At 39.6% G+C, this 12,805-nt stretch overlaps 1 protein-coding gene across 5 annotated transcripts in view; it reads right to left on the bottom strand.

Annotated features, from left to right (window-relative positions):
* Nucleotides 1-12,805, bottom strand: part of FANCM (FA complementation group M) — a 75,599-nt gene that overhangs the window by 53,039 nt on the left and 9,755 nt on the right. For all 5 annotated transcript variants that reach the window (XM_023222666.2, XM_023222667.2, XM_023222665.2 and 2 more), the window contains 2 exons: nt 3,065-3,223; nt 539-670 (listed from right to left, as the gene is read on the bottom strand). In XM_023222666.2, the coding sequence (XP_023078434.2) occupies nt 539-670; nt 3,065-3,223 (291 nt within the window). The remainder of the gene's footprint in view (nt 1-538; nt 671-3,064; nt 3,224-12,805) is intronic.

Consider the following 12,805-nt stretch of genomic DNA (forward strand, 5'->3'; position numbering starts at 1 on the left):
AAAGAAAGAAAGAAAGAAAGAAAGAAAGAAAGAAAGAAAGAAAGAAAGAGTTAAAAGGTAAAATTTATCTTAATTCAAATCATTACATTGTATTCTTGCCAGACTTTTTTCACGCTTTTATAAACTATATAAACAATTCTGATTTTTTTCTTTTTTTTGAGACAGGTCTAACTCTGTCACCTAGGCTAGAATGCAATGCTGAAATCACAGCTCACTGCAGCCTCGACCACCCAGCCTCAAGCAATCCTACCCTGCCTCAGGCTCCTGAGTAGGTACATACCACCACATTTGGCTATTTCTTTTTTTACATTTGTAGAGACAGGATCTCACTATGTTGCCCAGGCTGGTCTTGAACTCCGGGGCTCAAGTGATCCTCCCACCTTTGCCTCCCAAAGTGTTGGGATTACAGGCATCAGCCACTGTGTTCAGCCTCATTTTTTGATGAGCTAATAGGTACTCAAAAAATCAGTACCTATGTTTTATCCTGGCTTTAGGTGAAAATTTAATCTGTCATCAAAATTTATTTAAAAATACCTACCACAATATTCGGAGATGGGTTTTTCCTAAATTGATCTCTTGCCAGAATTATCTGGTATTTTGTTAGATTTGGGATATCCCTTCTCATCAAAACATTCCTCTGAATCAAAGAATGAGCAAATGATTCCAAAATCTGCAAATTTAAAAGCAATCTAGTTTAAGCTTGCTCTAAGTCCTTTTTCAAGTACAATCATTTTCTCACACATTACAATAGGAATTACATATTCAATGAAGTTTGCCTTACAATGAATGTTTAAGTAAACTCAGCAATAACAACATTTAAAACTACTTGACATCTATCCCCAAATAATAACCATATAAAAATCAACATGAGCAATTATTATATACAACTATAATTTAAGAACACATTTGTTAATCTGTTTATTTCTTAACTCCTCTCTCCCTCAACCTACACACACTGTAATCTAAGTGTAAGTACCATGAAAGAAGACCTTTGATTTCTTCACTGTCACAACCTCAGTACCTAGACCAGTCTGGCACTTAGGTCCTCAGCAGATACTTGTAGAGTAGTTTGTAAAGTACTGAATATATTGAAACGACTTGAGTATATTTAATTTTACTCACTGATTCATTTTTTTCAACAAATATTTATTAAGCATCTAGTATGTAACAAGCACTGTTCTAAATGCTGGGGAGAGTGTGGCTAAGACAAATAAAGTCACTGCTCCCATATAATTTACATTCCAAAGGAGGGAACCAAAGAATAAAGAAGTGAACAAAGAAAGCAAATCATTTTGATTATAACAAATGCATTTAAGAATCTAAAACACAATAATGCTGTAGAGTCTTTGAGAGGAAAGGGATCATTATTAAATAAGGTGAACAAAGACTCTCTCTTTGGGGAGAGAACATTTGAGTTTACATGTGAATGATGAGGTATGTCTACCATGTGAGGTTCTAAGGACAAAGGATTCCAGAGAGAGAAGTCAGCAAACAAAAAGGTCCTGAGGCAGAAATGAGCTTAATGGCACAAAAGGAGACCGATAGATGAAGACCTACTACAGCAGCACGTAATTGTTTAAATTTTTGCCTAATTTGTATTTTCTAAACTATGGCTAGTTTAATACAGTATTTTTCTCCCTTCCAACTCTGTTGATCATACTGCCTAATAAGACACTCTAAAAATACCAACAAAATTAAATTACATTTGTATATGATTATAAGAATTATATTTACGTTGTTATAAATGGAATGATTTTCAATTAAAAATGCACTAATATCAAAGAGACGATTACAAAAAGACTTTGCCACATCTTAACTCAATAATGCTTAGAATTTTGTTACAAATAATTTAAAAACAAAAAACAAGCTGTATTACTACAAAACGTCTCTTTAAGAAAGGCTTATTATAGATTAAGTGACATAACTTTTTGGTTATCTATTCCTGTAACCATCATTAATCCATGGCAATGAAAATGTGAAAACATGTTGTTCCACCATGACACTAAGTATGAACTACAGAAAAACAATGTGTTACCTCAAATTTCTCCCAGTGAAAATGACAACTGTCTAAGTAGGTCCTCAACAGCTATAATATTGACATTTGGGCCAGATAATTCTTTGTTGTGGGGTTGCTGTCCTATCCGTTGTAGGATGTTTAGCTGCTTCCTGGCCTCCACATACTAGATGCCAATTATAACTCCACATTTCACCTCTTGCCTTCCCCTTCTATCCTGGCTTTTTGTTGTTGTTGTTGTTGTTGTAAGAACCAAAAATGTGTCAAGTCATTCCCAAATGTTGCCAGGTAGGTGAAATAATTCCCAGTTGCAAAGCACTGCTGTATAAAGGATCAGGGAGGACAATAGTGAAAATGTATTTCATTACAAAGAAATCTCTGAGGACCGGGCACATGGTGGCTTACACCTGTAATCCCACACTTTGGAAGATGAAGGCAGGAGAATCACTTCAGGTCAGGAGTTCAAGACCCGCTTGGCCAACAAGGGGAAACCTCGTCTCTATTAAAAAATAGAAAAATCAGCCAGATGTGGTAGCATGCGCCTGCAATCCCAGCTACTTGGGAGGCTGAGGAGAATCGCTTGAACGGAGCAGGTGGAAGCTGCAGTGAGCCGAGCCGAACCAAACAAAAAAAAAAACCAAAACAAAACAAAGAAACTTCCGGCTGAATCTCCGTACGTGTTTGTGTTACGGGTGTGTGCACTTTGTGAAAATTCACTGAGCTTTGTCTACTTTTGCTGTTTGTGTGTGTGTGTATGTGTGTGCACGCTCTATATTCCAGTTAAAAGGTTTACTTAAAAAAATACAAAACCATGTAAGGCTATCACTTGCTTTACAAATGGCCCGTCTTTTGTATTTTCCCTTTCAATAATAGTTTGCTAGTGTAAAAAAACAAAACACAGTGCTCATTCCAAAAATTTTAACTTCAAAGAATTTTTTCAATATATCAATTATATAAAAATAAGTATATTATCACATCCAAATCCTGTTAGCTGAAAAATTAAATTACTAGTTTATTTATGAAATCCTAAATGTCATAAAAATGGCTTACCTGGATATAGGTCTTTTGGATGGCTGTGAGTTCTTCACCAAGCGGAACAATAAGCTTTTCAACTTTTCTTTCATAAGAATATGCCAAAATATCTGGAGAATCTTCAGAACGAAGCTCTATCTGCCCAATTAGCAGGTTAGTAATAACTTGTTGCACAGCCTATGTGAAATCAATTAAGCATGATTATAAATTACATTACATGTTAAAATTTTTTAGTTTAAGTCACTAACAGAAATAAAATAGCAATAAAATTTTGAAAGAAGCACCAGAAATTTATATCATTAAATACCAAAAAAGAAAGAAGACAAGCCTATAAGAAAAGTACATCAGAAGCAGCACAACAGGTGAAAAGTGCTTCCGAAACATCTTTTCCCCACACAGACCTTCAAGCAAAGCATCTGAGAAATAAGAATACAGTAAATGTCCAAAAAGTTCCTCAAATGTAGTTTGGTACTGTCCAAATAGAGTCTTTATAAAGACTCAGACAAAAATTTCAGATTAGCAGTACTAAATCAATTACTGATAAATTAGTAGAATATTTTCCATTTAAATCAACATATATAATGTGAATACATTTCCAGGGCTAAATTTCATGTACCCAAAGCTTATAAAGAGACTTCACTGTAAAATTAGGAAACTGGAGAAAAAACATATAATCTGTTGGTGTAAACAACTACTGTACCAGAAGACTATGATATTAACGTGCGAGTAACAATTAAAACGGAAAAAAAAAAAAAAAAGAAAGGATCCTGAGAGTATCTAAAAATTAAAAGTTGTTTTGTTGTTGTTGTTGTTTGTTTGTTTGTTTGTTTTGAGACGAAGTCTCGCTCTGTTACCCAGGCTGGAGCACAGTGGCACGATCTCGGCTCACTGCAACCTCTGCCTGCCGGGTTCAAGTGATTCTCCTGCCTCAGCCTCCCCAGTAGCTGGGATTACAGGCGCCTGCAACTATGCCCAGCTAATTTTTTGTATTTTTAGTAGAGATGGGGTTTCACCATGTTGGTCAGGCTGATCTGGAACTCTTGACCTCATGATTCGCCCACCTTGGCCTCTCAAAGTGCTGGGATTACAGGAGTGAAGCACCACGTCTGGCTTTTTTTTTTTTTTTTTTTTTTTTTTTGAGATGGAACCTCTGTCGCCCAGGCTGGAGTGTAATGGCGCAATCTATCTCGGGTTACTGCAACCTCTGACTCCCAGGTTCAAGTGATTCTCCTGCCTCAGCCTCTCAAGTAGCTGGGACTACAGGCATACGTCACCACACTCAGCTAATTTTTGTATTTTCAGTACAGATGGGGTTTCACCACGTTGGCCTAACTGGTCTCCAACTGACCTCTGTGATCCGCCCACCTTGGCGTTCTAAAGTGCTGGGATTAAAGGTGTGAGCCATGGCACCCAAACAAAAATAGAAAGCCTTGTGGGTTTAGGCCAGGCAGCAGCTCACGCCTAAGGGTGTAATCTCAGGGCTGTGGGAGGCCAAGTTGGGAAGACTGCTTGAAGCCAGGAATTTGAAACCAGCCTGGGCAACATAGTGAGACCCCATATCTACAAAAAATGACAATTGCTGGCGAAGTGGCAAGCACTTGCTGGAGTATCACTTGAACTCAGGAGTTCTAGGCTATAGTGAGTGAGCTACAGTTGCCACTGCATTTCAGCCTGGGTGACAAAGCAAGACCTTGTCCCTTGTCTCCAAAAAAAAAAAAAAAAGAAAGCTTGGAGGGCTGAATTTCAGGAAAACAAAACAAAACAGCCTAGGGCAAGAATCATATCTTAGCATTCCCAATACCTGGCAAAGTGCCCAATACAGCACACCATAATCATAATCACTGGGGGCCTATATGTATTCAAAATCTAGACTACATTTGTGACCATTTTATAAAATTAAGCTTATTGCTTTTAATAGTTCATTCATGAAAGAAATACATGGGTAACTCCCACATGCCAGGCATTGAGTTAATGACAGAGGAGCGACCAAAATTGGCATAATCCCTACATTCGTGCAGCTGATATTTTAGTGGCGCTGAAAGACCACAAATAATCAATATGCAAAAGAATGACAGATTATCACAAATGTTAAGAAAAAAACAACAAGATAGGGAACACTGACAAGATAGCTTAGTTAGAACGGACCTTTCTGAAGGGATGGCATTTTTAAGCTGACTGAAAAACGTGAATGTTTAAACGAGGTCAGGGAGAAAACCAGATAGGATACAAATTTCTAAGCTCATCAAAAAAAAGGATAGAAGAAAAAAGTCTTGCAGCTTGGGAGAATTAAAAGCTATCACTGGAAGCATGGAGCGAGATGGAAATACTGATAATCGCCCACGCAGAACATCAAATCTGACAACTGTCTACATAAAAGAGCACCTTCATGAGAACCAAAAATCAAGTGAGCAATCACAGTACCTGGTATTCACTTTATATTGCTGAAAGAGGCACTGAAGAGGATAGGAAACACAATCTTTTTTTTTTTTTTTTTTGAGATAGAGTCTCACTCGGTCGCCCAGGCTGGAGTGCAGTGACTCGATCTCAGCTCACTGCAAGCTCCACCTCCCGGGTTCATGCCATTCTCCTGCCTCAGCCTCCGAGTAGCTGAGACTACAGGCACCCACCACCACACCTGGCTAATTTTTTTACATCTTTAGTAGAGATGGGGTTTCACCGTGTTAGCCAGGACGGTCTCGATCTCCTGACTTCGTGTTCCACCTGCCTCGGCCTCCAAAGTGCTGGGATTACAGGCATGAACCACCACGCCCGGCCAGGAAACATAATCTTGAATCATTGACACCACCCCTCCCTCATCCCCCAGAAGCCCTGTGGTGTGGAGAAAGAATCCAAGAACTTAGGGGAGGAAGAGTAAAGTTTCTGTGAAACTGTGCCTTGAACTAAGTGTTGCTCTGTCACAGTGAAAAGCAAAACCAAGTGGAACTCAGCACTACCACAGAGGGAGCATTTAGACCAGCCCTAGCCAGAAGGGAATTCCCCATCCTAGTGGTTGCAACTTAAGTTCCGGCAAGTGCTCTGGAGACGATGAACATGGGGGACCCACGACCTAGTGAGACAGCAGCTGGGACAGTTAAAGGAGTGCTTGCACCACCCTTCATTCAACCCCAGGCTATGCAGCTCACAGAAACGGAAGTGACTCCTTCCTTCTGCTTGAGGACAAAAGAGGGAAGAGTAAAGAGGACTTTGTCATGCATCCTGGATATCAGCTCAGCCACAATAGGAAAGGGCAGAGTAGTGAGGTCTCCGTTCCAGACCCTAGCTCCCTGACTTTTCTATTCGTACCCTGGGCCAGAAGGAAACCCACTACCTTGAAGGGAAGAACCCAGTCCTAGCAAGATTCATCACTTGCTGACTAAAGAGCCCTTGGGCCCTAATAACCATCAGCTATACCCAGATAATATGTCATAGGCCTTGGGTGGGACTCTGAGACATGCCAGCTTCAGGTGAGACCCAGCACATCTCTAGCAATGATGGCTATAATGAGAGACTACTTTTGCTTGAGAAAAGCAGAAGTAAAGGAGACTTTGTCTTACACCTTAGGTACCAGCTTGGCCACAGTGGGGTAGAGCAACAAATGGGCTCCTGGGGACCTGATTCCAGGCCTTGACTCTTGAACAGCATTTCTGAAACTGTCCCAGGCCAGAGGGGAACCCACTTCTCTGAAGGGTGAGTCCCAGGCCTGACAGCATTCAACACAAGCTGATTGAAGAGTCCCTGGGCCTTAAGTGAAAATCAGCAGTAGACTGGCGGTACACCCCATGGGCCTATGGTAGTGGTGGCCATGGGGGGAGGCTCCTCTGCCTGTGGAAAGAAAGAGTGAGCAGGACTTCACCTTGTGCTTTGAGTGCAAGCTTAGCTGCAGTAGTATAGAGCACAAGGTAGATTTCTAAGGTTTCTTACTCTAGTTCCTGGCTCCCAGATGGCATCTCTGGACTTGCCCAGGGCCTGGGGGAACTTGCTATCCTGAAAGAAAGGAGAGAAGCCTGGCTGGCTTCAACCCTTTCTGACTGTAGAGTCTTGAGTAAACATAGACAGCAGGCAGGTAGTGGTGACAGCAGGCAGGAAGTGGTGACAGCAGGCCATGAGTGAGACTCAGTGCTATGGTAGCTTCAGGTCTTACCCAGTGCAGTCCCAGTGGTCATGGCCACAGGGTGGCTTGTGTCACCACATCCCCAGCTCCAGGTAGCTTAGCACAGAGAGAGAAACTCCATTTATTTCTCTCTGAGACTCAGACAGTGCCTCTGAGTCTGCAAGAACTAAAGTGTTAACTGCACTTGGCGTGCTCCCTAATGGAAATACAGCTTAGATCACAACACACAAGTCCCTCTGAATACCTGGAAATCCTTCCCCCTAAAAAAGATGGGTACAAACAACCCCAGTCTGTGAAGACAATAAATACCTAACTCTTTATTATCCAGACACAGGTGAACATCCAAAAGCATCAAGACCATCGGGAAAAATATGATCTCTCCAAATGAATTAAATCAGGTACCAAGAGATATGGGACCTTTCAGATAGTGAATTCACAATAGTTGTTTTGAGAAAACTCAAGGAAATTCAAGATAACACAGAGAACGAATTCAGAATTCTCTCAGATAAATTTAGCAAAGAGATGGAAATAATTAAAAAGAATCAAGTACAAATTCTGGAGGTGAAAAATGTTATTGACATACTCAGTAATCCAACAGAGTCTCTTAATATAAGCAGAATTCATCAAGTAGAAGAAAAAAATACTGAGCCTGAAGACAGGCTATATGAAAATACACACAAGAGACAAAAAAAAAAAAAAAAAAAGAAAAGAAAAGAATAAAGAATGCCTGTAAGATGTGGAAAATAGCCTCAAAAAAGCAAATCTCAGAGTTATTGGCCTTAAAGAGGTGGTAGTGAGACAGATAGGGGTAGAAAGTTTATTCAGTGGGATAATAAAACTTCCCAAACCTAGAGAAAGATATCAATACTAAAATACGAGAAGGATATAGATCACCAGGAAGATTTAACCCAAATAAATCTACCTCAAGGCATTTAATAATCAAACTCACAAAGGTCAAAGATAGAGAAGGGATCCTAAAAGCAGCAAGAGAAAAGAAACAACATACAACGGAGCTCCAATACATCTGGCAGCAGACTTTTCAGCAGAAACCTTCCAGGCCAGGAGAGAATGGCATGATACATTTAAAGTACTGAAAGAAAAAAAAAAAAAATTACCCTAGAATAGTATATCCAGCAAAAATACCCTTCAAATATGAGGGGAAATAAAGACTTTCCCAGATAAACAAAAGCTGAGGGGTTTCATCAACACTAGACCCTTCTTAAAAAAAAAAAAAAAAAAAAAAAAAAAGGCTACAGGGAATACTTTAAGTTCTGAAAGAAAAGAACATTAATGAGTAATAAGAAATCATCTGAAGGTAGAAAACTCACTGATAATAGTAAATACATAAAAAAAAAAAGCCGGGCATGGTGGCTCAAGCCTGTAATCCCAGCACTTTGGGAGGCCGAGACGGGTGGATCACGAGGTCAGGAGATCGAGACCATCCTGGTCTACACGGTGAAACCCCGTCTCTACTAAAAATACAAAAAACTAGCCGGGCGAGAAGGCGAGCGCCTGTAGTCCCAGCTACTCGGGAGGCTGAGGCAGGAGAATGGCGTAAACCCGGGAGGCGGAGCTTGCAGTGAGCCGAGATCGCGCCACTGCACTCCAGCCTGGGTGACAGAGCAAGACTCCGTCTCAAAAAAAAAAAAAAAAAAAAAAAAACACAGAATATTTTAACACCGTAACTGCAGTGTGTAAACTACTCATGTCCTAAGTAAAAGGACAAAAAGATGAACTGATCAAAAATAACTAAAACATCTTTTCAAAACAAAAACAGTACAGTAAGATAAAAATATGGACAAAAAGGTAAAAAGCAAGGAGAAAAAGCTAAGGTGTAGACTTTTTATTAGTTTTCTTTTTGCTTGCTTGTTTGTTTGTATGAGCAATCAGGGTTGTCAGCAGTTTAAAATAATGGGTTACAGATATTATTTGCAAACCTCATGATAACCTAAAATCTAAAAACTTACAACAGATACACAAAAAATAAAAGCAAGACACTAAAAGGTACCACCAGAGAAAATTACCTTCACCAAAAGGGAGACAGGAAGGAAGGAAAGGAGGAAAGAAGAAAGAAAAAAAACACAATACAACCAGAAAACAAACAACAAAATGGCAGGAGTAAGAGTTTACTTATCAACAAAAACATTGATTGGGAGGCTGAGGTAGGCAGATCATGAGGCCAGGAGATCGAGACCATCGTGGCGAACACGGTAAAACCCGGTCTCTACTAAAAATACAAAAAAGTAGCCAGGCATGGTGGCAGGTGCCTGTTGTCCCAGCTACCCGGGAGGCTGAGGCAGGAGAATGGCGTGAACCCGGGAGGCAGAGCTTGCAGTGAGCCGGGATTGCACCACTGCACTCCAGCCTGGGTGACAGAGCGAGACTCCATCTCAAAAAATTAAATAAATAAATAAAAACAAAAACACTGAACGTAAACAAACTAAATTATCCAATCAAAAGATCTAGCGTGGCTGAGCAGATGATAAAATGAGACACAATGATCTGTTGCCTATAAGAAACACACTTCACCTATAAAGATACCAACAGACTGAAAATAAAGGGATGGAAAAAAATATTCCATGCCAATAGAAACCAAAAAAGAGCAGAAGTAGCAATACTTACATCAGACAAAATAGATTTCAAGACAAAAACCGTAAGAAAGGAGAAAGGAGATAATTATATAATGATAAAGGGGTCACTTCAGCAAGAGGATGTAACAGTTTTAAATATATATGCACCCCACATTGGAGTACCCAGATACATAAAACAAACACTAGAGCCTAAAGAGAGACATAGACCTCAATACAATAATAGCTGCAGACTTCACACCCCACTTTCAACATTGGACAGATCTTCCAGACAGAAAATCCACAAAGGAACATCAGACTTAATCTGCACTACAGACCAAATGGACCTAATATTTACATAACATTTCCTAAACAGCTGCAGAACATATATTCTTCCCCTCAGCACTTGGATCATTCTCAAGAACAAACCATATATATGTTAGATCATAAAACAAGTCTTAAAACATCTGAAAACAATGAAATAATATCAAGCATCTTCTCTAACCACAATGGAACAAAACTAGAAATCAAACAAAATAACAAGAGGAATTCTGGAAACTATACAAACACATGGAAATCAAACAATACACTCCCAAATGACCAGTGGGTCAATGAAGAAATTAAGAAGGAAATTTAAAAATTTCTTGAAACCAGATGACAATAGAAACACAACATATTAAAACCTACAGAAGACAATGAAACTAGTTCTGAGGGACAAGTTTATAGCTATTAAGTGTCTATATCAAAAAAGAAAAACTTCAAATACAAAACTTAACGGTGTATCTTAAAGAAGTAGAAAAGCGGCCGAGCGCGGTGGCTCAAGCCTGTAATCCCAGCACTTTGGGAGGCCGAGATGGGCGGATCACGAGGTCAGGAGATCGAGACCATCCTGGCTAACACAGTGAAACCCCATCTCTACTAAAAAAATATAAAAAACTAGCCGCACGAGGTGGCGGGCGCCTGTAGTCCCAGCTACTCGGGAACCTGAGGCAGGAGAATGGCGTAAATCCGGGAGGGGGAGCTTGCAGTGAGCTGAGATCCGGCCACTGCACTCCAGCCTGGGCGACAGAGCGAGACTCCGTCTCAAAAAAAAAAAAAAAAAAAAAAGAAGTAGAAAAGCAAGAACAAACCAAACCCAAAATTAGTAGAAGAAAATAAATACTAAAAATCAGAGCAGAGGCCGGGCGCGGTGGCTCAAGCCTGTAATCCCAGCACTTTGGGAGGCCGAGACGGGCGGATCACGAGGTCAGGAGATCGAGATCATCCTGGCGAACACGGTGAAACCCCCTCTCTACTAAAAAGTACAAAAAACTAGCCGGGTGAGGTGGCGGGCGCCTGTAGTCCCAGCCACTCGGGAGTTTGAGGCAGGAGAATGGCGTGAACCTGGGAGGCGGAGCTTGCAGTGAGCTGAGATCCGGCCACTGCACTCCAGCCTGGGCCACAGAGCCAGACTCCATCTCAAAAAAAAAAAAAAAAAAAAAATCAGAGCAGAAATAAATGAATTTGAAATGAAGAAAACACACACACACAAAAATCAATGAAACAAAATGTTGGTTTTTTGGGAAAAAAAAACAAAAAACAAAATTGACAAAACTTTAGCCAGACTAACGATTAAAAAATTAAAAAAAGGAGAAGACCCAAATAAAATCAGAGACGAAAAAGGACACATTATAATCTATACCACAGAAACTCAAAGGACCATTAGTGGCTACTATGAGCAACTATATACCAATAAATTGGAAAACTCAGAAGAAATGAATAAACTCCTAGAAACATACAACCTACCAAGATTGAACCATGAAGAAATCCAAAATCTGAACAAACAAAATAGATGAAGAGTTAATACTTCCAAACTCATTATACAAGGCTAGAACCCTGACACCGAAACTAGACAAAGACACATCAAAAAGAGAAAAGTACAGGCCAATATTCCAGATGAATATTGATGCAAAAATCATCAACAAACCATATTCCACAATGTGATTTAAAAAAAAATTCATTATGACCAAGTGGGATTTGTACCAGGGATGCAAGGATAGTTCAACATACAAAAATCAGTCAGTGTGATACATCATACCAACAAAATGAAGGACAAAAAGCATATCATCATTTCAATTGATGCTGAAAAATATTTGATAAAATTCAACATCCCTTCATGATAAAAACTCTCAAAAAATTGAGGGTAGAAGGAATATATCTCAACATACTAAAAGTAATATATGACAAATTCATAGCTAGTATCGTACCGAATGGGGAAAAACTGGAAGTCTTTTCTCTACAATCTTCAACAGGACAAAGATGTCCAGTTTCAACACTGTTATGCAACATAGTACTGGACATCCTAGCTAGAGCAATCAGACAAGAGAAAGAAAAAAAGGGCAACCAAATTGAAAAGGAAGAAGTCAAATTATCCTTGCTTGCAGATGATATGATCTTATATTTGGAAAAACCTAAAGACTCTATCAAAAAAACTATTAAAACTAATAAGAAAATTCAGTAAAGTTGCAGGATACAAAATCAACAAACAAAAATCAATAGCATTTCTACATGCCAACAGTGAACAATCTGAAAAAGAAATCAAGAAAGTGATTCCATTTACAATAGCCACAAATAAAACAAAATGCCTAAGAATAAACTTACCCAAAGAAGGGACAGAGCTCTACAACGAAAACTAAGAAACACTGATTCAAGAAATTGAAGAGCACACAAGAAAAGGGAAAGATATTCTGTGTTCACGGATTGGAAGAATCAATACTGTTAAAATGTCCATACTACCCAAAGCAATCTACAGATTCAATGTAATCTCTCTCTCTCTCTCTCTTTCTCTCTCTCTTTCTCTCTCTTGTTATCTCTATCAAAATCCCAATGACATTCTTCACCGAAATAGGAAAAACAGTCCTAAAATGTATATGGAGGCCAAGTGTGATAGCTCATGCTTGTAATCCCAGCACTTTGGAGGCTGAGGCGGGCGGAGTGCTTGAGCCCAGGAGTTTGAGAACAGCCTGGGTAACATGGCAAAACCCGATCTTTACAGAAAAAAGCAAAAAAATTTAGCCAGGCATGGTGTTGCGGGCCTGTAGT

This window comes from Piliocolobus tephrosceles, chromosome 6 (assembly GCF_002776525.5).
Source record: "Piliocolobus tephrosceles isolate RC106 chromosome 6, ASM277652v3, whole genome shotgun sequence".
NCBI lineage: Eukaryota > Metazoa > Chordata > Mammalia > Primates > Cercopithecidae > Piliocolobus > Piliocolobus tephrosceles.